This window comes from Gigantopelta aegis, chromosome 6, assembly GCF_016097555.1.
Source record: "Gigantopelta aegis isolate Gae_Host chromosome 6, Gae_host_genome, whole genome shotgun sequence".
In the NCBI taxonomy this organism is placed as follows: domain Eukaryota; kingdom Metazoa; phylum Mollusca; class Gastropoda; order Neomphalida; family Peltospiridae; genus Gigantopelta; species Gigantopelta aegis.
The window spans coordinates 6,299,874-6,325,546 of record NC_054704.1 but is presented as its reverse complement, the minus strand read 5'-3'; the positions used below and the strand labels follow the sequence as shown (position 1 = coordinate 6,325,546).

The window sequence follows — 25,673 nt, the reverse complement described above, 5'->3', positions numbered from 1 at the left end:
TCAACAGGAATGTCCGCAAATTGTCAAACACAGATACCATCTAAACGGAATGCATTATTTTAGCTGATAAAAATGTGTCGGGATTTTTTCTCGGTTTGTGACACATGGTCTGGAGTTTTAGAGAAAATATCCTACCACACAGACTGTCCGATTAGCACTGATCAACAGGACATCATAACGATAGTTTCAACAGTCGAAGGGACAGTTTTCCCCCGTTTATTATAGGAACAGGACTTCCAGCTAGAGCTGCAGCAACACACACTACGATCCTTGATATATATCAGTTGTGGAACTAACCTGCTGCGGAGATTGGATCCCATATCCTTCTGCGTCTCTGACTGATATAATTTCCATTGAACTACATTTGGCGTCTACGAGTTCTCAGTTCTTATGTGGACATCTCACTAGCGTTCCTTCTAAAAAAAAAACCCCAACCCCAACAACACACACATGAATTTCAGTACACCCGGAACTTATTTACAGAGGGAGAAAAGTATAGCTTACACCAGTATGACTGGATCGAAACCGAAACGGCAATCCAGGAAGTACACCTGTCCTGTTATGGCGTGACTGGCCGTGTGGGACTGGTAGGCATTTGTGGTTTGTTTTCCAATGGCAGCGGCAGATGTGAGAACATGTAGTATATGTATTGAACAGTTTAAAGAGCCCAAATTGCTGCCATGTTTCCATACATTTTGTTTACATTGCTTACAACACTATGTCGCGACGTCTGTACAGGACGGCACGTTTAACTGTCCGGTGTGTAGGTATGAGGTCACGGTACCCGAGGGCGGCGTGTCGGCATTTCAGACCAACTTCTACATTGAAGCTGAGGCCGACCGACAGGCGTACACGCCCAGTCAGAAGTGTGACATATGTTCAAATCCCGCCGACAGAAAATGCCTTGAATGCTCACAGTTTTTTTGTAAATCGTGCACAGCATTCCATAGTTCCCTGGGTGCGACTAGGTCACACACGACCATTACACTAGGGGAAGTGGAGGAAGACAGTGCAGTTATTTCAAGACCTCAGTTTTGCATTAAACATAAAGGTGAGGTGATGCGGTTTTATTGTCGTCCGTGCGAGAAGCCCATTTGTCGAGATTGTAAACTGACGTCACACGAAGGCCATAAAACGGTAGATTTGTGTGATTTGGTGGCTGATGCAAAATCTTCTTTGGCGAAAGCTAAAGTAGGCTTTGAAGAGTGCATAAACACGTTGGGTGGTGACCTCCGATTAATTGATGTTAATAGAGCGAGTCTAGAAAGCACTCGGGTAAAGAAGTGTGCAGATATAAAGAGGTTAGCCGATGCATTAATTGACTTGATTAAGAAACACAGCACTGAAGAAATAGAAAAAATAATTGATATTGAACAATCCGCGGGTAAGTGTCTAGAAGAAAGAAGATCCCAAGTTGCAAGAAGTAAGCGTTACCTGCAAGCCCAGATTGATCATGTGATCATGATTATATCTACTGGACTTGACGCAGACGTGATAACAACAGCAAACGAAGTAAAGAAAGTTCTACAAAACGTGAAAGGTAAAAAGGAAGCAAGTCTTGCAAGTATACTTACGCTGGAAAATCCATTCAATCAAGAACTGTTAATAACTAAACAAATGAAAATTTTAGCAAATACCAATGTATTTTTAGCATCCCACATTATTGCTTCAAAAGCAGTTGAGTTGAAAATAAGATCAACCTTTACCTTTGTTCCCGAGCCGGTGGATGTGATAGGCCCTCTTTCAAATATCAACAGTGTATGTATCGGTTACACGGCTAAAGGATGCCAAAACAATTGTCTGATTCTAGTCAACGTAAAGGGTCAAATCACCAAGAAATTTTTTGTTCAACATGACCGATACAGACATATCAGAATGCAGGGTATACAATTTCTCCTGCCCGAGTGGAATACAGAGAGCCACGAGAATTCGGTTGAACCCTCAAATGATGAAGCACACAAGACGTGCGTGTTTCTTGGAAAACAAATTCCATTAGTTGATAAAAATGCAAATGGTGACATCTGCAAAATTGATACTAATAATAAATCTGTAGAGATCGATCTAGCTGACGGAAGTGTGATTCCCTGTAATATGGATGATATACCGGAATACAAAATAGGGTTTTCTCCGCGTGATGTCTGCTGGGGATTAAAAAATGACATCTTTATTGCAGATTTCGGACTAAACGTAGTTCATCGATAGGTCTTGTCAGAGGGATTCAAAGAGTGCTATGTCACAGGGCAACCATCATTTTCACCAACAGCCGTTGCTATGGACACCCATGGAAAATTGTGGATTGGTGAAACAACTGGTCGAATTTCTGTATGCTATGCATACAAATAAAAACTTGCTTTCAGACTTATAAACATGTCCTGGTTGCCACTAAATATTCTGTTGGTTACCTTTTATTACATATTTGCCGTATGCTACTTTATGTTGTGCACCAAGACAATAAAAATCATTATTGTTGAAAATAGAATCTTTGTACAAGGCACATTATAGATAATTTTGATAACGAAGGGCACCCATGAAAGACATGTCAAAACTGATAATTATTTTGTCTCTTTCATATATGCTTCCTATATATCCTTTTTAACGTCCTTTTATGCACAAACTGTCAGATTTGTCTAGTGAAAACAAATCAGCGAGGTAAACAATTTATAACTATCATAATTACATTGTGCGAAGGGTTATATGCGGTACATTATTAGTCCCCTACCGGTCCAATTGGAGGGGACTATAGGTTTCATATCCGTCCTTCTGTCTGTCTGGCCCACATATAGTTTTCTGGATGTTTTTGTTTTTCAAAATGCTTTGAGATATTGAGCTGAACATATAGTTTTCTGGATGTTTTTGTTTTTCAAATTGCTTTGAGATATAGAGCAGAAATGTTGTGTATAGCTTTATTATATACTGTTCCTGTCAAGTTTGGCATTCATGTATTTTTGAGTTATGGCGAAAACCTTTTGGGCCCGGTAGGGGACATGTATTGCTTTAGCAGTACTCTCACAATGATTGTTATGATTCAATTCAATTCAATTCAATTTATTGCATATTACCAAACAAGCTGGTGTCAGCAAACAGATAAAAAACAAACATACAACATCAATAACAACAACAACAATTAATAATAATTATAACAATATTAATATACATGCCAGACGGAGAAACAATATTTGTATGAATTTTGTATATTATAAAAAAATAAATGGTTAAAGTACTTGGAAATAATTAAATTAAATTAAATTACTGTCCCACTGATAGCTGGAACATAATAAATATAAATTGTAAATTGCTATTTAGAGTTGAGAAGTTGGAAAAGGAGTTTAACTTATCAAATAGTTGTTGCCTGTCAACATAATAAATAGGGTAGTCTAAAATAAAATATTTTTCATCTTCTACAGCTTGAGAATTACAAACAAAACAAGTCCTCTGTTCAATTGGTTTTTTAGGTTTACAGAATCTTACAAGTTCAATATGAAGATTGTGCGCACTGATTCTCATTTTAGTAAATTGCCTGTGTTGTTCGAAGTTTGGTGTGCAGAGCAGGTAGTTTTCTAATTTAAATTCTGATTTAAATAGACTATGTTCTGATTTTAGAATCATTGTTTTGAATAGTATCTGACCAAAATTTTATATATTTCGACTGTGGTTCTTGTCCAATATTTGACTAAAGCCAAAATTGATCCACATCATTTTTATATAAAATGACCAGTTTAAATTATATGAGTTGTTATAATAATGTTATGTATAAATTAAAGGTATATAAATTAGCAGAAGCAGCATTAGTAGGAGCTATTAGTCCTGATATCATTCCGACCTATAGTGTGTACAGTATTACGGTTTCTTTTATTTCAGATATATATCAGTTAGCGTGTAGACGTTGTTTTAGTAATATATAAATGTTTTAATGTTTAGACTTCAATAATTAAAAGAACGTACGCAATTATTTTAAATCAGATTAATTACCGTCACTGGTTTGTTTGTTACATGATTACCTGACAAGACAAAAGAAAACGTATTCCCCATTATTTTGTTCTTTGTGCAATAAAATCTGTTTTTAATCAAAAGGACATAACTACGGTTAATTCTTAATCTGAAAGTTGCCACCGTGAGCTAGTTATTACTGTCTAGTTATTACTGTAACTTGCCCTAGTTAAATTGTTACTATTTGTTATATAAATGTACGATTTATTACTGAGCATGAGAATCTTTAGGAGTGGACATTAGTTCACATACACCTATTGGTTTAAGCTAATATAACTACGTATTGCATATGATGGTAGAACACTAACTAAGATACGCAAGGCATTAACACCCCTTGTTCTCGGTAAATGAGTATGTTTCGTGTGTGCAATTTCTTTGTATTATGACTATTCAGACATAAAAACCTCAAACCAACAACGGACTATCATTGTTCATATTCAGATATTCACTGGTTTCTAGAGGCAAGCATGTCGTTCACACACCAATGGCGAAGACGGCACCAGAACTTTAATACGCTCAGGCCGTTACACAACGGCATGTGAGGAACATAATATATAAACTGTAGTGACAAGGTAGGGTTTACAGGATACAATAGTACAATAGTATTAATACAAATGCAATAAAATAATAGGAAGGGAATGTTTTATTTAACGACGATCTCAACACATTTTATTTACGGTTATATGGCGTCAGACATAATATGGTTAAGGATCACACATATATTGAGAGAAGAAACCCGCTGTCGCCACTTCATGGGCTACTCTTTTCGATTAGCAGCAAGGGATCTTGTATATGCACCATCCCACAGACAGGATAGCACATACCACGGCTTTTTGTATATCAGTCGTGGTGCACTGGCTGGAACGAGAAATGGCCCAATGGGCCCATCGACGGGGATCGACCCCAGACCGACCGCACATCAAGAGCGCTGTACCACTGAGCTATGCCCCCCCCCCCCCCCCCCCGGAATGTGACTAAATGCCGGATTGTATATCTTCACATCTTACAGTAACAGCACACAATGTAATTTTTAAAAAGCACAACTTGTTATGTACTTTTCAGACAATACAAATATACTACTCAAAAGAATTTAAGGGTCAAAAATTAATAACCAAATAAGTTTCAGAGTGTATTAGATTGATGATGTAAACTACACCAAATTTTTTATTTATTGTTCCATATTTACAAAAAACCACAAATAAACGTCACTGTATACAAGAAAGTCACATGACATGCTGTCAAAGTTGAAGGTTGTCAAACATGGATTTTACACATTAGAACATTCGTTTAATAGTGTGTGTATCCACCCCTGGCGCGAATACACTCGACACATCGTTGCCTCATGCTGTTGATCAGACGTCTGAAGAACTCTTGGGGAATGGCCTGCCACTCTGCCATAAGAAGTTGACCCAGATCACGAAGGTTGGCCGGAGGGGCATGGTTATCCCGAACTCTCCTGCCTAATTCGTCCCAGGCGTCCTCTATTGGGGCCAAGTCAGGCGAATATGCTGGCCAATCCATCCTGGCGATATACCTTGTTGTCTGAGAAAGTCCGTTACCACCCTGGCGCGGTGGGGTCTGGCATTGTCATCCTGCAGAACTGCCCCGCCGCCAATCTGCTGAAGGCCTGGGAGAACCAACGGCCGGATAATCTCATTCAGATAGCGGATTCCATTCAGATTGCCATCCACCACATAGAGGGGGGTCCTGTGGTGGATAGAGATGCCGCCCCACACCATGACGCTGCCACCACCGAACCGGTGACGTTGTCTAACGTTAACGTCAGCGAAGCGCTCCCCAGGACGTCTGTAGACACGAACCCGACCGTCGTTGAACTGGAGACTAAACCTGGACTCATCAGTGAAAATCACTCGACCCCACTGAACACGTTGCCACCGCAGATGAAGCGTGCACCAGTGACGTCTGGCCATTCTATGACGTGGTAGGAGTGGTGGTCGAACAGCCTGGCGACGGCAGCGTAGATTATTGGCTCTCAGACGATTACGTATGGTTTGATCAGACACTCGAGTTCCAGTCGCAGTCCGCAGATTGTCACGTAATCGGCGTGCAGTGGTTGTGTGTTGACGTAGAGCCATATTGGTGATGTAGCGGTCCTCTCTATTTGTAGTGCTTCGGGGTCTTCCCGAACGTGGACGATTTCGAACAGAATTCGTTGCTTGGTACCGTTGCCACAGTCGGCCAACGACACTCTGACTGACACCAAGTCTCAGAGCAACATTTCTTTGCGTATTGTCATCCTGAAGCCAAGCAATAGCCCTTCCTCGATCTTCGATAGTCAGTTGAAGTCGTACCATTGTCGAATTTGGAGTGTGCACCGTACACGAACGCAAGCTCCAATTATACGGAAATTCAGCATTGGGAACATGGAATACACATGCAAAGCGTGCAAATGAAGCGCTTTGTGAAAAAGCAAGTTATGGCACTTAGCAGACCTTTCGCTTTCGCCCTAATTTACATGCAAATGTAAGCATGTTTTCTCCATTAGAACTAGTCGACAGTGTCAATGACAGTGGATTTTAATTCATTTATGGGTTGCTTAGACCCACTTTCGTCAAAATGGAACAATACCATGCGTGACATTATGGTCTAGCTAATATAACTGACATTCAGAAAATAATGTCGAAAATATCGTCTTTTGAGTAGTATACATTGCCTATAGGCTGTGTGGTGGTGGTGTGGTTATCTGGGAAATACAACAAAGAATGCTTCCATCCTGTGTTGTGACTGCTATTCGTGTACGCACAGTATATATACACACACGCACACACACAGAGTAAAACCCCACCTAACGACCACCCCGGTTCTAAAACCACCCCGCTATAGTACAATTACCTCTGTATTAAGACCAACCCGCTAATACGGTTTATGACCAGTAAAGTCAGACCCAATGGTCGTTATTAGTACATTTGGACCCCATTTACGTGTCACATCACATAGACCGGCCTTGGTGGCGCAGTGGTTAAGCCATCGGACTACAGGCTGGTAGGTACAGGGTTCGCAGCCCGGTACCGGCTCCAACCCAGAGCGAGTTCTTAAAGGCTCAATGGGTAGGTGTAAGGCCACTACACCCTCTTCTCTCTCACTAACCACTAACCAACTAACAACTAACCCCCTGTCCTGGACAGACAGCCCAGATAGCTGAGGTGTGTGCCCAGGACAGCGTGCTTGAAACTTAATTGGATATAAGCACGAAAATAAGTTGAAATGAACATCACATAAGCGACAAACAATAAATAACGTGGTGAAATATTGCCTAGTTGTCCGGCTATGGTGTTATAATTAATTGCAGGTATATGTGTTGCTCAAACTAGCAATTAAATATTTATTTAGTTCGAAAGACAAAGGTATCACTTTCGAACTAGGAAGTCCTAGTTAATTTCAGGAAGATATCGCGCACAGTCATTTTATCGTGTAACTTGCACACAGTAATGAAGAAAAGTAACAGTTACATGGTTTTTGTTTATTAAAGCAAATGCCATACTAATAGTATAATCCTAGTACTTTAATGTTCACAAAACTGACAACAAATGCAACAAGTAGCTGCAAACAGTCAAGTGAGACAGAATTCACGTGTTTGTATATTACCTTTGGGACAGTGGCCGTCCTAAAACGTCGATAGGGTGTCATTTGTCTAGACAGTTGTTAATCTCTATTAAAGGTCCACGCTTGTGGCACATTATTAATACACAATATATATATATATATGCATAAACATTACAATATTAAAAATAAAAAAGCAAAAATACCATCCCAATTATTAATAAAGTGACTTTTTGTAAAGCGCTTGGGAAAACCCCCACTGCTCAATCGATTTGACCCTCAATCGATTTTACCTGTGACGTAGCATCCGGCGGATTCCACTCATTCTGTTAGTAGGTCAACATAGTTCTATCATGTCTCAATATTGCCGACAAAACAATTACCCCGAAGATATTTGCAACGCCATGGCAGATCACTTTAGCAATGTATTTAGTGATACGACAGAAAACCATTTTGATGACAACTTCGAATCGTACTTAGAAGAAAAAGTCTGGACACGTCGTTCGTGCTTCAAAAACCCCATTAATCACTACAGAGAGCGCAGTGACTGTACTAGTGTTGCATTTTTGGATAGCTCGAAAGCTTTTGACACTGTGTGGCATATAGGGTTAATGTTTAAATTGTCAGAAATTGGACTCTCTCCTAAAATCTGGATAATATTGGACAGTATATACAGTAACGCCAAATCCTCTGTCCTGGTAAACAATATTTATTCAAGAAAATTAAGACAATCTAGGGGACTGTGTCAGGGTAGCATGCTTGCTCCAAAATTATATGTGCTATATATAAATGATTTACTAAACAAATTAAGTAAGTCAAAGAAAGGATCAATGATTATGGATGTTCATATATCGTGTCCAACACAAGCAGACGATATTGCCCTCATTTCTCCTTCCCCTCGTAACATGCAAGACATGCTTCTGATGTGTGAACAGTATAGTTCCAAATGGAGATTTACATTCTCATCTCAGAAAAGTCAAATCATCAACTTTGCCAAAGAACCTGATCCAGTGTTTTTTCTTTATAATAAACAACTCCCAAATACAACTTCTATTAAACATGTTGGTATAACAGTCCAAAAACACTGATCACTGGGAAAGGACAATGGAATCATGTAAAACAATAAAATCTACAAGCATGGCCCTCCTGCAATCCGGCTGTCATCCATCTGGTCTCAGCCCAGTGCAAAACTCGTAAAGGTACAATGTCTGGGAAAATCTGTATATGGATGGGAATTATGGAACGATATTTCAAGAAATGAACTGTTAGCATTAGAACGTGCATTTAGGTTCTCTATTAAGAATATTCAGGGTTTGCCCAAACGAACTCGAACAGACATCTGCCTGGGATTGATTGGTATCACTTCTATTGAAGCAATAATAGACATGCATAAGTTATATTTTCTGGGTCACCTCCTACGGATCCCAACTTTATAAAGTTATAACCAGTAGGCTGCTATGTTTTAAAAACAAATGTGTTACAACTCCTGTAGGTTTTATAACAGATATACACAAGATTATGTGTAAATACAAACTTTTAAATCATCTGATTGATTTCTATAATACGTCAATATTTCCATCGAAACATATATGGAAACGACTAGTTAAGAAAAGCGTGTTTGGTTTTAAAGACTTAAAGTGGCAAACACAAATTTCGTCTTCGCCAGACATCAGCCATTTTCTGCAACTTCATCCCAATTTAAATATCCACAAAGCATGACAAATTTCTTGTGTGAACCCATTGTTAAAAGAACACGCACATCATGTAATTAATGTATGCGCTCCGTGGCGACCTATGTCATGTGAAGGAGTGTGTCCCCTCTGTCACTTAAACTATTCTGATTTGTTAATACATATTATATGTCATTGTCAATTTATATCTGAAATTAGAGACGAATTCTGGATATCTCTTCTGGACATCGGACCAGTGGAACTCAGTGTCGTTCTTCACAATCTTCCCGATTCTGTTTTTATTACTAAGATATTATCTTGTGAACCTCCAGTTAATGTTGATGACTCGATAGAAAGTATTTACTGTGAAACCGTTATCTATTACATTCATCTACTAAGCAAACAATACTTTGAAGCCACAAATAGCAATCGATAATTGTATTACCCCATAAACTTTATGTGCTCGTATTTGAATCACTATGTACTCATAGTTCGATGCATGCTCTACTTACCCACATTTATCATAGTTTTATTTATTAATTTATTGTATGCTTGTATGCATGTAATGAAATGTATTTATATACTAAAACGCAAAAGAAACGCAGGTCCTGAAAATGCGAAAGAATTGCACTTTGTAAAGCAGTATCTTTGGTGGAATTGAACCTCAACTGTGTTAAAGGACATGGCACACACCCACACCGCAGTCCCACCTGCGTGTCAATTTCATTACCTGTGTGACGTCACGAATTCTCAAAACACGTTGTTTGCACGTGCTGGATCATCCGTATCATGAATCCAGTGCAAACACACTCATTGAAATGCTTATAAAGCCTACACACCTGGATTTAATCGCATAAATTCAATTTGAGTAGTGACAGACAACAGAATCACATTTTAAAAATGCCGCGACTGACTCAACTCCAGCGAGGGATGGCCATCGGGATGTTGCAAGCCGGACAGACCCGTACTGCTGTAGCCAGACAATTGGGATGTCATGTTTCGACAATCGCACGCCTTTCTCAACGTCACCAAATCACTGGATCTGTGAACGATCGACCACGCACCGGCCGCCCGAGGGTGACAACCGCAGCCCTAGACCGGTACATCCGGGTGACCCACCTTAGGAATCGGATGCTGCCAGCAGCTAACACCGCTCACCAGGTGCGTGGTCCACGTGGTCCAGTGTCCGCCGATACAGTCCGACGCCGTCTGAGGGCAGCAGGACTCCCGTAACCGCCGTCCTTATGTGGGACCAATATTGACCCCTCGGCACCGCCAACAACGTCAACAGTGGGCGCAACAACATCAAAGATGGCGACGTGGCCAGTGGCAACAAGTTCTGTTTACTGATGAGAGCCGTTACAATCTTTCCAACGCTGATGGCCGAATCCGAGTATGGCGACGTCGACATGAACGTTACTCCGACTGCTGCGTTCTGCAGGCCGACCGATGGGGCGGGGGTAGTGTGATGGTGTGGGGTGGGTTCTCATTCAACCACAGAACACAACTTCATGTGTTCAGACAACGCGTTAATGCCGCCGTGTACCAAAATGACGTCATCAACAATCACGTCGTTCCCTTCTTTGCCGCTCACCCACGTGTGCGCTTGCTGCAGCAAGACAATGCCAGGCCGCACACTGCCAGGGCAACACAGGCGTTGCTGGCTCAGCACAACATCCCAACGTTGCCGTGGCCAGCCTTATCTCGGACATGGCGCCTATCGAACACGTCTGGGATGAAATCGGACGTCGCCTTCAGGCTCGCGGACAACCTCAGAATATGCAGGCGCTGGAGGCAGCATTGGTCCATGAATGGAACTCACTCCCTCAGGCATTCTTTCAACGGCTTGTCAACTCAATGAGGAGACGTTGCACTGCCTGTTTGAATGCCCAGGGTGGTCACACGCGATACTGACTTTGACAATGCTACAGGTCGTCTCTTTCACATTTTTAACATGGACCCCCACCCTACTTTATGACATGAAACAATAGCCAAAAAGGAATTCAATCAAAAATTTCCAACACCAATGTGTGCCGAATTGGTGTAGCTCCAAAATAAATGTTGAAATCTTCATTTCGTTTTGTTTTTTTAATATTTTATATCCAATTTAATGAGAACCTGCGTTTCTTTTGCGTTTTAGTATATGTTACAACTCTCTGTTTAGAGGAATAAAGACTATGAGGGATATGAGGGAACACAACAATAATATTCTGAGGGAACACAATAATATTGTGAGGAAACACAATAATAATATTGTGAGGGAACACAATAATAATATTGTGAGGGAACACAATAATAATATTATGAGGGAACACAATAATAATATTGTGAGGGTACACAATAATAATATTGTGAGGAAACACAATAATATTATGAGGGAACACAATACTAATATTGTGAGGGTACACAATAATAATATTGTGAGGGTACACAATAATAATATTGTGAGGGTACACAATAATAATATTGTGAGGAAACACAATAATATTATGAGGGAACACAATAATAATATTGTGAGGGAACACAATAATAATATTGTGAGGAAACACAATAATATTATGAGGGAACACAATAATAATATTGTGAGGGAACACAATAATAATATTATTATGAGGGAACACAATAATAATATTGTGAGGGAACATAATAATAATATTTTGAGGGAACACAATAATAATATTGTGAGAGAACACAATAATAATATTGTGAGGGAACACAATAATATTGAGGGAACACAATAATAATATTGTGAGGGAACACAATAATAATATTGTGAGGAAACACAATAATATTGAGGGAACACAATAATATTGAGGGAACACAATAATAATATTGTGAGGAAACATAATAATAATAAATTCACATCCATCATCTCTGGGGTTCCGTATTATGCAGCTTATATATTGCCCTTGTTATTAATAGAAAAATGTAGCGGGTTTCCTCTCTATGATTGTGTCAAAATGACCATATGTTTGACATCTAATAGCCGATGATTAATAAATCAATATGCTCTAGTGGTGTCGTTAAACAAAACAAACAAACAAACTTATAGATTGCACTTTTAAGACACGTGGATCGAAACGATATATGAGGTCATAACTCAGTGACATTTAAAATGAACATGGTTTTATTATTGACTGAAGAGGTGTATTTATGGGAAGGTTACCCCCCCCCCAAAAAAAAAAAAAAAAAAAAAAAAAAAAAAAAAAACAAAACAAACAAAAAACAAACCCCACAACAAAACAAAACAAACAAAAACAAATAAACAAATCCACTTCATGTAGTTTAGGTTTTCATAAACATGTAGTATAAGATTACGAATACCAGTGAAAAAAGTAAAAAACAAATTGAACAATTTGTATGAATTCTCAGAAGACTATCTAACTTGTTACGTCTAAGCACCCGGAAATCACGGCGATTCATTGTCTAGCAATGTGTGTATCTGAAGTCACAATTCTTGAGTCATGACATTAAACTTACATGTTGTTAAGCAGTACCAAAGTGTCACGTGGGCACACACTTTGCTATACGTCAGCACAAAGTACGGCGCAGGTTCGTTTCTCATAGGGGCGTCAGGTTTCTTCATGTAGCGTTGGTACTGGCCAACAACATGTAAGTATGACTGGACTCGAGAATAAACTAAAGCCCTGTGACATCAGATTTAGGAAAAACCTGTGTATTTTACGACCATTTGGTTGTCGACGATTACCAAAACATTACATAGTTTCCTCTAGACTTTCCCTACATATCAATATCAATAAGGGAGGGCTGGAGGTGACTCGAGCTACTTGGGTTTATGCTAATAACAAAATACCACTAATAAAAAAAAGGTAGCGGGTTTTCTTTCTAAGACTATATGTCGAAATTACCAAATGTTTGACAGCCAATAGCCGATGATTAATAAATCTATGTGCTCTACTGATTATAGCATTCATTTTATTTCATTCATTTTCATTTTAACTCATTTTCGTGCTTATAGGCCTATATCCAATTAAGGTTCAAGCACGCTGTCCTGGGCATACACATCAGCTATCTGAGCAGTCTGTCCAGGACAGTGAGTTAGTTTTAGTGGTTAGTGAGAAAGAAGAGGGTGTAGTGGTCTTACACCTGCCTATTGAGTCGTTAAAACTTGCTCTGGGTGGGAGTCAGTACCGGGCTGCGAACCTTGTACCTACCAGCCTTATGTCCGATGGCTTAACCACGACACCACTGAGGCCGGTGATTATTACTAACGAGCTACGAGGAATTATGAAGTATATGTCCCGAGTGAATGAATGTTGTAAACCCGAGCCTTTGAGACAGATAATTCGTAACTCCTCGCAGCGAGTTGGTTATTCTCTTTATTACCCATTGTCAATTTTAACTTATTTTTAATGTAAAAATTCCTCTTCAGTCTACAACATCAGCCATTACGTCATATAATCTTACGCGCATTACATGACGTAATGTAAGTGACGTCATAGCATAACGGCGTTCTTTTTACTGTCAAATGTTTACAGTACAAAATAAGTATTTTTGTGCTGGGGTGTCGTTAAACAAACATTCATTCATTCATTGTTTTGATGTAAGGACATCCAAAATGACGTCATTCGAGTTTGACGTCATTTCCATTCAAAAATACACCGCCCCACATATTCTGACGTCATTTGAATATCTAGTAATGGCGGACTGGAATTAAAGTTGCGTGTACAGTTTACAAAAACACGTTGTATTAAGCTTGAGATTATATGATAAAAAGATTATTACCCTCGTGTATTTTGGTATCGTCAATATTGACGATACCGAAAAACACTCTGGTAATAACCTCTCTCTCTCTATATTATATATATTGTCAAACCTGTCCTAGCAGCGGCCATCTGTAATCAGCGGTAATGTATATACAGTAATATATAGATATCCTGGCGTCATATGTTTTCAATACGATAAGCAAAACATTAAAATATAATAAAAACAATACTTCGTACATACAATACTACTTTACCTTTCTCAAGTCACATTAGTTTATTGTGAAAAACTGATAATTTCCCATGAACACCAAATTTTCCTCCAAAAACACTAGCTGCTAAGTCGTACAGGTGTTAACGTGATTGTTACACTTCCTGCCACCACCAATTAATAAAATGATGTGGTTTTTGTTTGTTTGTTTGCCTATTTCAAGTCAAATAAAATACAAGGAAAAACAATAGCGTATAAAAATCGCGATACGCAAAACTGTACCGCGGTTCGTATCGAGCTGATCAATTATCGCGGTATACTGGTATGTACCGGTTTATCGTTGCAGCACTAGTCAATTGTACAGATGTCTTGTCTCGACGTGACATTGCCAATGTCTTGGCAGACAACTTTTTACGTAACTCTTCTTCGGCTTTCAGTACAGATACTTTTACATCTTTTAGAAATAAAGCTGAAAAGCAACCTATTAACATTTTATCTGAGAATGCTGAGATATACAACAAGCCCTTCTCTGTGGAAGAGTTGCAGGACGCTCTAGGTAGAGCCCATGATACTTCAGTAGGACTAGATGAAATACACTACCAATTATTAAAACACTTACCTCAATCATCACTGCTGGTTCTTTTAAACATCTTTAATAAAATCTGGTTTTCTGGTAACTTTCCTTCTGATTGGAGGAAAGCAGTTATTATTCCTATTCCCAAGCCTGTTAAGGATCCCAAAAATCCTACCAGTTATCGCCTTATTGCATCTGTAAAACCATGGAAGGAATGATCAACCGTAGACTGGTATCTGGAGTCGCACAAATTGCTTAATAATGTGTAATGTGGATTCAGATCCAGACGAAGCACGGTTGATCATCTTGTTAGATTTGAAACGTTTGGAGAAGGCTTACGATACCACATGGAAGTATGTGATTTAAAAAAACAACCTCTATGGTATGGGCCTAAGAGGTCGACTTCCTGAGTTCCTGACAGAACATTTAAAGTACGAGTGGGATCCACTTTATGCAATTATCACTCCCAAGAGATGGGTGTGCCTCAACGTAGCATGATGCATCCTGTCGTTAACTCTATTTTCTGTGAAAATTAACATCACCCAGTGTTTAAAACCTGGTGTTTTCAGATTTGCTACAGGTTGTTCAATATGAGTATCAAGCTTTGTCTGAATAAACTTCAACAATGGGCAACTGACAATGGCTTTAGATTCTCAAAGCCAGAAAAGAGGTCACCCTTTAGATCCACAGCTGTTTTTGGACAAACATAAGATTCCAGTTGTGAAAGAGATCAAATTCCTGGTGGTTTTATTTGACAGGAGGCTATTTTTTGTGCCTCATTTAAAATATGTTAAAAAGAAGGGTATAAAGTCCCTCGATATTTTAAAAGTTATTGGCAAGACTGAATGGAGAGCAGATCAAAAGGTTATGCTTTGACTCTATCGATCTTTAGTTAGGTCGAAACTTGATTATGGGTGCACTGTATATGGGTCAGCACGCAAGTCTTACTTACAAATGCTAGATCCTATACATAACCAGGGACTGAGGCTTTGTCTTGGTGCTTTTAAAACACCTCCTGTGGAGAGCTTGTACGTTGATGCACACGAACCTAGTTAAGGTGCTAGACATGCAAAAGCTTTCTCTTCAGTATGCTACCTCAGTGTTCGAGATTAACGGTATTCCAATATCCCGGGGATACCAGAATTTAATTTTGGATACCAGACTTCAATAACCCAGTATCCCACATGGATACCATATAATGTTGTTGATTTTTTTAATCCTGCATTTTTATTTTTCGATAAAACAATGAAAATCGTCATTTACCTGTGAAGTTAAGTAACAGTGTCGTCCAAGTTTGTTACGATGTTATTTATGAATATCATTTAAGCGAGATACTAAATTCTCAGGTGGGATACCAGGTTTTGAAATGTTAGTATCCAACTGGGATACTGCCCAAATTTTTTAATCTCGAACACTGTACCTAGATTAAATCTTTGCCAAAATATCCTGCACATAATGCGGTGTTTGATGACAAATATATAAAGTTGTTTGATGCGAGGTCAAATGCCATCCGAACATTTGGTCTTCGCATTAAGCAGTTTTTATCAGTTTCCAACATTGATTTAACCGACATTTTGGAAACACTTTCATATTTCGTTTTGCCACCTTGGTGTATCAAACCACCCAAAATTATATTCGACCTTGTGCATCTGAAGGAAGATCGCACAGATGCAGTCATTTATAAACACTATATTATGGAAATACAAGACAGGTACCGTGATTACATTCCTGTATATAGGCTCTGCCTGTTGTGAATTCCGTTTGACTTTTTTTCTGATCAATAAAATATTTCAAAACAATTACATTCCTGCTTACACAGACAGATCACGGGATGGGAATTCTGTGGCTTCTGTTACTGTTTTTCCACCAGACACACTAATTTCCATAAGATTGCCCGATTCGGTATCCCTATTTACTGCAGAAATATGTGCAATCATTAAGGGGTTTGGAAGAAATTAAGGATTCATATCCATCCAAATGTATTCCCCTGCGCGTGCTGTAACCTCACCGTGGTGCAGGGATGTAACATTCTCTTTGAGAATGGTCAATACAGCACAAATCCCCTTGTTTTCTTCGAGATACAATTGAAATTTTGAGTAAAAGTCAGTATCTATCTGTGATATTTGTATTTTTGTACAGTTCTTTACACTGTTTTTTGTTTAAATCTAATGTACTGGGGTGTCGTTAAATACCCATTAATTCATTCCATTAATTCATTCGTTCTTAATTAAAAATAAGTTAAAATCCAAAGTGAATTGTCCACGCGTGATTATCTTGACCATTGGTGTTTATAACAGTTCAAAATACATTTTATGTGAAACAGTAAACGTATACGTACTTTGGAAACATGGGTCAGTGGCGTCAGTGAAAGTAGGTTACCGTACTTCAGGTGCGTGCGAAGCCCGTGGCGGGGGGTCTGGGGCTCTCTTTGAAAAATTTACCCCTTCTAGGGCTATTCTGAGGTGTTTTCTGCTGGCTAGCCGAGCTGCTTTCTGACCACATTTTTTTGGAAAGAAATTACATTAAAAATCGGGATATGAAAAAAAAAATCGCCTTGAGCGGGGGGGGGGGGGAGAGTCGACCTCCAACCCCACCCCCTGCGCACGCGCCCGTACTTTGCATTGTGCAAATTTAAAAGAAAATAATTATTGTTATATGGACCCTATCGTTGGTGATATTTTGTACTCGCGACGCACAGAAATATTGAGTTGTCTGCCTTTACGTGGTGTTGTGCAAGTCGTAAAATAAGGAAATGTGACTATCGAGTCTCCAACAAGCTTTATGCAGGAAGTTTGTGACTTTACTCAAGACTGACAATAACCGTATCATGGCTACACTAAATCAAACAGACGATAAAGAGTGTGAAGTGTCATGTTCGCAAAATAACCCACAGTCGACGGTTGAACATCCAAATGAACCTGACTGTCAGGCTGACAAAGTTGAAGAGGAATATGTTTTATTCTTTGGAAAAGACTCGCCGTTTAGCCAACACCATCCTGCCGAGTTTGAGATCGACGGGATCACGTTTAACTGCGCCGAACAGTACATGATGTATATGAAAGCAGGTAACAGTCGGTTGTTTATTTTAAGAAAAATGGAAACAAGCTGCGGTCAGGCTGTGTAGAATATTTGATTGATCAAAATGGACCGCATTTTTAAAGCGAAAGTTTTGTGGAATGTTCAGGACATACTCGGATAGCATAGGCTAACTGATACAGGGAGAACATCGGCTCAACAGAAAATTTAAAACATGTTCATGTGCAATTAAATACAATTAGGTTAAAATGTTAATTTAACTTGATTTAATTAAACTTACAATTTTGGCAAATTCAGTGTTTTTGTGTATCCACCACTCAGGTGACATGTTCAAGATCCCGAGCGCTCGCGAACAATTTGACTGGTACCACCGGTTTTTTTAATCACATCACATTCAACTAATGGTAGGCGAAAAAACCTTAAAAAAAACCCAGTCTAACGAGCGACTGTGATGCTCATCCTCCTGAACATGCCCCGGACGTTGAAGTATCTCAAAATGAATTTACCTAGGAAACTGGAATCGGTGGCTTTAAGAAATTTTAATGAATGGATTTTTTTTTTTTTTTATCCTCAAATACTGCAACATACAACAGAGTAGTTGGGTTTAATTTTTTAATTTTTTAAATTTTTTTTTAAATAATAATACATTTCACGCCATTATCTAGCTGTTCTCCCGCATCCCCCCTCATGCAAAACGTCCTATACTAGCACATGTTGTTTTATTAACATGTATAGTCATGAACGTATCGACCTTTCATGCTAATACACATACAAGATTTTGATTTCAGTTACATTCAAAGATGAAGAAATCAAAGAAAAGATTCTTCAAGCGACAAATCCAGTTGTTCAAAAGCGACTTGGAAGAAAAGTTCGGAACTTTGAGTTGGACGTTTGGAAAAAAAAGTGTGAGGAAATAGTGAAACGTGCCACGGAACAAAAGGTGAGATATAAATATAGAATACTATACGAGTCAACAAATTGTTATTGTCAGTTGTGATTTGTGAATTCATCATTATTAGCATAACCAGAGGGGTAACGGGAACATTTGTTTCTTGGGGGCGTTTTGTTAAAATATGGAATTATGCATTAGTTTTACCCATTTTCACCCAATATGAAAATAAACATATATTTATGCATGTACCTTACAGCTTTCTTTAAATTAAAAAAGAAACCCGATGGAAATTTATGGGGAAGTACGTCAACATCACTCCCCTCAAAACGTCACTGAGAAGTAGTGGAAGTACAACGAACTATTTCTCAATGCGGCGGTACGTAGTCGTGCACCGGCTAGTTATGCAAATTAACATCCGGTCTTGAAATGTAAAATTGATTGATTGATTGATTGATTTTTCATAATTTGCGTGATTTAAAGGAGGGTAATAAATAAAATACCACACTCGTTTTTGCTAGATATCATTTTTACGAAACTCGTGAACTTCCCAAACGTATCTGACCGAACGAAAGTGAGGTCAGATACGTTTGGGAAGTTCACTCGTTTCGTAAAAATGATATCTACCGAAAACTCGTATAGTATTCTATATTTACCAAATTACCACATCGTAACTCGGACAGCTTTTTGTACCGACAATGTCGTTGAACATTCTTTATTTGCTGAAAATTGTCCATCTGCACACAGGCCCGTAGGACGGATTTTCAAAGTGTGTGTGTGTGGGGGGGGGGGGGGGGGGGGGGGGCGAAGTCCCGAAATAAAAAGTGGGGGTCTGAGCCCACTGTAGCGCCCCCCCCCCCCCCCCTCCGGCTCCTACGGGCCTGGCACATAAATATCAGATCAACAGATTATATATATGTGTATTAAGGTTTTATGTGGTTAATATTAAGTAGTATATAAATTATAATAATGTTTAAAATCATACAAATTAATGAAGATATGTTTTAAAGCAGGCACTTTTTGATTATGCTTGTAAGTCGCATATTTGTATGGTTATTTGTGATATTATTATATGTCCTGGAGAGGCAGTCCAGACTGCTGGACTGTGTCCCCAGGACAACGTGCTTGAACCTTCATTGCTGTGACGCATTATATGCGTGTTAAGTATGATAGTTGGCCATGTCGTAGTGTCTAAGTATTGTACTATAGTAATAATAATGCATTATACTAATAGATACCGCTAACTATATGGTCACCATTAAGAATGTCAATTGTGTATGTCGTAGGCGCATATCGTAGTGTCGGATGGGTTTCTAGAAGTATTGTACTATAGAAATAACGCAAAAGACATCATTTGCCAAATTCCCACATTTATTACATTAAATACATACGCACATACCAACAGAACACATATACATAAATAGTTATAATAAAGAAATAAAACAACAATCACCAAAAGAACATAGAAATAAAACGTCTAACAAAAGATAAAAGTCAGTGTGCAACAGGGGCGTACAGCTTTCCACAGGCAGACAGGAATCTCGAAGTGGACACTTCACCATCTGTGTAGCGTCCCCACAGTTCGAATATTTTCCCCTGCAGATTCCTGAAAGCCTTCCTCTGTCGCCGTCACATCTTCCTCTCTGAGACGAACCGGCATGTCAGAGGAACCAGCCTGGCTTCAGTGTGGAGCATGGGAACCAACTTGTAGAAGGGAGGGGCTGTTCCAAGGGCACGGTGGTTCAGTCGGTGATGCCAGCCCTCTACATCGTTGTTGGTGCTCACACTCACACGTTGCACCTCATCCAGGTGCGGTCCACATAGTCCATGAGGGTCACCAGTCCTTGAACTTGTGTTCCTCTTCTAAGACCGTCGAAGGCTGCTTCCACGTGCTCTGAAGGAAGGAACGGGAGGGCGAAGACCTTCTTGATGAACTTGCAGGTGCCATCGTCATTAAGGTATTGCTACGCCAAACCGAGCTCCTGCACCTTCCTCCAGACAGCCTGGCTCCAGTGGAAGCAGCACCCTTGATTGGCAGGCCAGGATACACTTGACGGAGCCCCTTCCACAGCGGAAACTATCTTCAAAGATAAATGGATCAGCAATTTATCAATTTAACAAAAAACACATTCTTTTATTTCTGTGAGAATACTTTAATTTAAAAAACAACACTTGTTCAACAATATTGTTCAACAATATACAAGATTGTCCATGTGCCGAGTTGTCTCAGAACTCTGGGCCGAGCTGTCTCGACATGGGCCGAGTTGTCCTCCGGGCCGAGTTGTCTGGCATTCGGATTATAGTATGTAAGTAATGATATGTAAGTATGTCATGTATGTCAGATATGTAAGTAAGTGATATTATTGAACAGGTCATTCTGTTCTGATTAATGACTGACTATTGCAAAATTGCACGCATGTATATATGTACATACACGATCATGCACACATTATTATTATCATTATTATTTTATCTTTCAGTTTTCACAAAATGAGGACCTAAAGAAGCAACTACTCGCCACCTCCCCAAAGACTTTTGTGGAGTGTAACCACAGAGATTGCGTGTGGGGTATAGGCCTGGGTGTGAAAAACCCCGCGGCTAGAGACAGGACACAGTGGCGCGGAAAGAATTTGTTAGGATTCATTATTACTGAGGTCCGTAATGAACTGTTGGCTGAAGCACAGAAATAGACATCTTGTGCTTAAACCACACGGCCGTATACAGCGGACTGGGGTGGGGGTGGGGTGGAGAGGGGGAGGGACAAGAAAGTTTGAAAATGCCATTTTTATCGTTTTGGAAAAGTCGCTATATTACTGTACTCAGATTGTAGGTTTTTTTTTTTTTTTTACTGTTGCCTGCCTTTCCCTCCCCCACTTCCTCTAACTTATTTTAGGCTGAGTACACTGTTGCCAGGCAATCTGACCTTCACCTTGATGTTAACGATTCCATGTACCGAGATAGAATATTAGCAAAACAACTGCATTCTGAGAATTAATATAATAACCATTTAATTGTTAGCTTCTCTGGAAATAAGCGTAAATTATGAACGAAGGAGAAATTTGAAATCTTGAGGCTGTAATAATTTGATTTTATTGAGACATGACGAAAGAGTAGACTGGTTTATTCCGGGCTCGGTATTGTGCAATTAAATAACACTTCAGTTATCAACAACATTGTCTGGAGCCTATACACTGTATTCTGGTCCGGGGTGGGGTGGGGAGTGGGTTGACACTAACGTTAATCCCATTTGTGTTTCTGTGTGAAGCAGTACCCGTAACTCCTGTTATGTGCTAGAATTTTATTATCTTTAAAAAACCCAAAACAACCAACAACCGAAAAACAACAAGAAGAAACAAACACCTTAATAACAAATAAACCCAAAAAAATAAAAATACAATCGACAAAATACATGTAGTCGAAACCCATTGTTTTAAAAGATCAGTTTTTAAGTTCCAGATGCCAGGAAAATGCGTTTTAAGCTTTCCGAGATTTCAAACTTTCTGGGAGAGCATGCCCCTAGACCCCCATACAAAGCTCGGTCGCTTCGCGCCCTCGGGACAACTTCATATTCAAAAGGCCCCAGCAAATACCTACTTGCCCCCCCCCCCCCCCCCCCCTCCCCTCACTGGAAATACCAACAGTACATGAGAAAGACTCTTTCGATGCTTGACGAAGTATGTAACAACGTGTTTGATGGGGGGGTTTTGACGGATTTTAGGAGAATGTGATTTGGTCTCCCTACACGGTTCACTTCCGGGTGAAAGTTCATTCATCACGATCCATTATAGTTCCTAATTGTGACATATGTTGTAGTTCACATATTCACTTGTAATAATTGGGGAATAATTAAAACAATTTGTATATTTCAATGGTAAGCCTTCTGGCTGGACTTTGCCCATGTTATTTTGTAATATTGTGCATTGACTTTTTGGGACATGGTTGTCTAGCAGAATTAGAATATATCGTCTCTTGAATATAGGTAGTACTAAATCAAATAACTTCCGACTGGTACGCACCTCGAACCTTTACTACAGAAGTTAACACCATAAGTCCTGTGATTGGTGATAAATGTGAGTGTGTTGCTTATACAAAAAAAAAAAAAAAAACCCAATTCATCTGGGCAAAACATGTATGCAATTTTATTTCAACTAGTACCACTGTGTCAAGTAGCCTTGTGCTTGAAACATGTATGGGGTACCTGTAAAGGAAAGTACTCAAATTCTGTGCGAAACTTAGGGGTGTTGTAAAAACATCTGGTTATACCGAAATTGAGCCATGAAAGGTACCATTTTCTTCAGTTAATACTTTGAAGTATGGGTTGTAGTACTGATATTTATGGGTCATAGTTTGGTTGATATATTGCATATAGTGTTTTTAAACACAAACGTTAACATGGGCGCCTATGGGATTTTATTAGGGTATAATACAACCTACAACCAGATACTGTATCATATAGCAAAATACTGAGACGGTAATGTTCTCAATTTTGGAATGAAAATAAATGCTTATATAATGTATCTTCGAAATGGTGTATGTTGTTAGTGCCAACGAGAACTCGTCTATTATCTCCATTTGAAGTTGGGTAATTTAACATTAATTGCAATCGCAGATGAAATCTGTGTAATGACACCATTTCTCTAACTTTTATGTAAAACGGGAGTTATTTCCCTTTGAACATTAAGCCCACATTTACGCTATATGTTTTTATATAACTAGTGATTTTAGCACTCTTTTATTAATTTTTATGCAACATTTCCTGCTTGGGGGCAACATATCCTAAAAAAGCATAACCCCTGTTGTCCAGATCTTTCTCCCAGGGTATTGGTTTAAACAAACACACCCTCTAAATGACAAAAAGAAACATTCATTGTTAACAAGTGACAAGTTTTCAAACTACATGCTCTCCCTTGTCAACTTGAGTTTAATTGTTGTCACTTGTCACATCAAAGTTAAAGTTTGTTTTGTTTAACGACACCACTAGAGCACATTGATTTATTAATCATCGACTTTTGGATGTCAAACATTTGGTATTTCCACATCAAAGCTGTCTGCCAAACAGCGGATTACCTGTGCGGATGTATTTTTGTAACTGGCCTATGGCCATCATGACATCAGTTTTTCAGAATGAAAGGTGTATTTTCAATGTTCTAGGTGCTATTTTTACATGTTTTTTAAACAAATAAGTACACATTAATTGGTCCCACGTGTAATCTTTGCAAGATTAACTCAAGAACATAAAAATTGTCACGTGTTGCAACTGCGTAGGCCTAAACCATGTTTTGTTTTGGTTCTTTTTTACGAAAATCCTTTACCAAAAAGATAATTACAAATGTACTTTTTTTTTTACATCTCGTATTTTCATTAAAAGAGCAGCCAGTGATGTCATGCTTTAACCTGTCGGTTACCCTTGTTTAAATGTGCAGTAATATAAGGTTGTAAATAGTATATGAAATTATTTGAATGTAACGGGGTTTTTTTTTCATGCAATACAACGTATAATCTTTACCTTTCACAAGAAAAATCAATACATATTTCTGGTCGTGATGCAACTTTGAGGCTGCCTCTTTAAACTGTTTGTGTATTAACGTCTTTGGACTTTGGTGGTTCTTCCACATCTATCCGGGTGTTGTACAATTAAAATAACAAGTGTAAACGATTGTTTTTGCACTTACATAGTTTGTGAAATATTTTCCCCCTCTCTCCCTTCCCCCCCCCCTCTCTCTCTCTCTCTCTCTCTCTCTCTCTCTCTCTCTCTCTCTCTCTCTCTCTCTCTCTCTCTCTCTCTTAATTGGGTCTTATGACTAAATTTGTGTTATTGAATGTATGTGTTAATATCTGCCAAGTGTTTTATCTTTGTTATATTAAAAGACTAAATTTATGTTGCTGAATGTATGTGTTAATTTCTGCTTTATCTTTATTGTTTTATTAAAATAAAATAATATTTCTAGTATATTCATTATCAGTCTTTTCCTGATGATGTTAGTAAAACACTGACCAAACATTGAGAAAATAGTGTGTGGAAGACTTTCTTCTATTATATATCTCTTTTCCAGAGAAACATGCAATTACTTCTCAAGTTTACAAAACTTTTGAAACTTGCATTTTTTAAATTCTAGTTAATGTCGGAAATATATTTTAAATTAATATTAAGCCAGCGTTACGATGTATTTGTATTGATATTGAATGACTCGGTGAATTCGATAGATGAATGATTCAGTAAATTTGAAAGATGAATGAATCAGTTAATTCAATATATGAATGAATCGATGAATTCGATAGATGAATGAATCAGTGAATTCGATAGACGAAGGAATCTCTGAATTCAATAGATGAATGAACAGATGAATTAATAATTTAATTCGATAGATGAATGAATCGGTGAATTCGATAAATGAATGAATAAGTTAATTCGATATAGATTAATGAATCAATGAATTGGATGGATCGATGGATGAATAAATAAGTGAATTCGATAGATGGGTGAATTCGATAGATGAATGTTAATATCTTTACTTAGATCGGGTGACATTCTTCATGACAACAGTAAGAAGAATTTTAAGATCTTTAATTATTAGTAGATCGGGAGACATCCTTCATGACAACAGTAAGAAGAATTTTAAGATTTTAGTTACTAGTAGATATGGTGACATTCTTCATGACAACAGTAAGACGAATTTTTAGATCTTTAGTTACTAGTAGATCGGGTGGTATTCTTCACGACAACAGTAAGACGAATTTTACGATCTTTAGTTATTAGTAGATCGGGTGATATTCTTCATGATAGTCTCGATGTGCGTTTGTGTGGAGGAACGGGTTAGTTGAGCCAATTTTTACTCTAACAAGTCCTGTACTTGAATTAAGATATGCTAGGTGATGGTTTATAGTCTAATGTTTGCAGCATACATTTGTGCACACATTCTAGTCAAGTTAGTCGTGTCCCTGCATAAAAGTGGGTTATCAAACATTTTATAAAAAAAATGGCTCAAATAACCCACCTTCTGTGGTAAGATGTGCCAGATCA

The 25,673-nt window shown here is 38.6% G+C and overlaps 2 protein-coding genes across 2 annotated transcripts; both read left to right on the top strand.

Moving 5' to 3' along the window:
- Positions 1-501: 501 nt before the first annotated feature.
- On the top strand, positions 502-2,479 carry LOC121375114 (E3 ubiquitin-protein ligase TRIM56-like). Its single transcript, XM_041502358.1, has one exon. The coding sequence runs from the start codon at positions 613-615 to the stop codon at positions 2,200-2,202; it is 1,590 nt and encodes a 529-aa protein (XP_041358292.1). The 5' UTR covers positions 502-612; the 3' UTR covers positions 2,203-2,479.
- Positions 2,480-17,464: 14,985 nt separating this feature from the next.
- LOC121375459 (N-glycosidase YbiA-like) lies at positions 17,465-24,530 on the top strand. The gene is made up of 3 exons (XM_041502927.1): positions 17,465-17,792; positions 18,552-18,703; positions 21,133-24,530. The coding sequence occupies exons 1-3, from the start codon at positions 17,555-17,557 to the stop codon at positions 21,340-21,342; spliced, it is 600 nt and encodes a 199-aa protein (XP_041358861.1). The 5' UTR covers positions 17,465-17,554; the 3' UTR covers positions 21,343-24,530.
- The last annotated feature ends 1,143 nt before the right edge of the window (positions 24,531-25,673 follow it).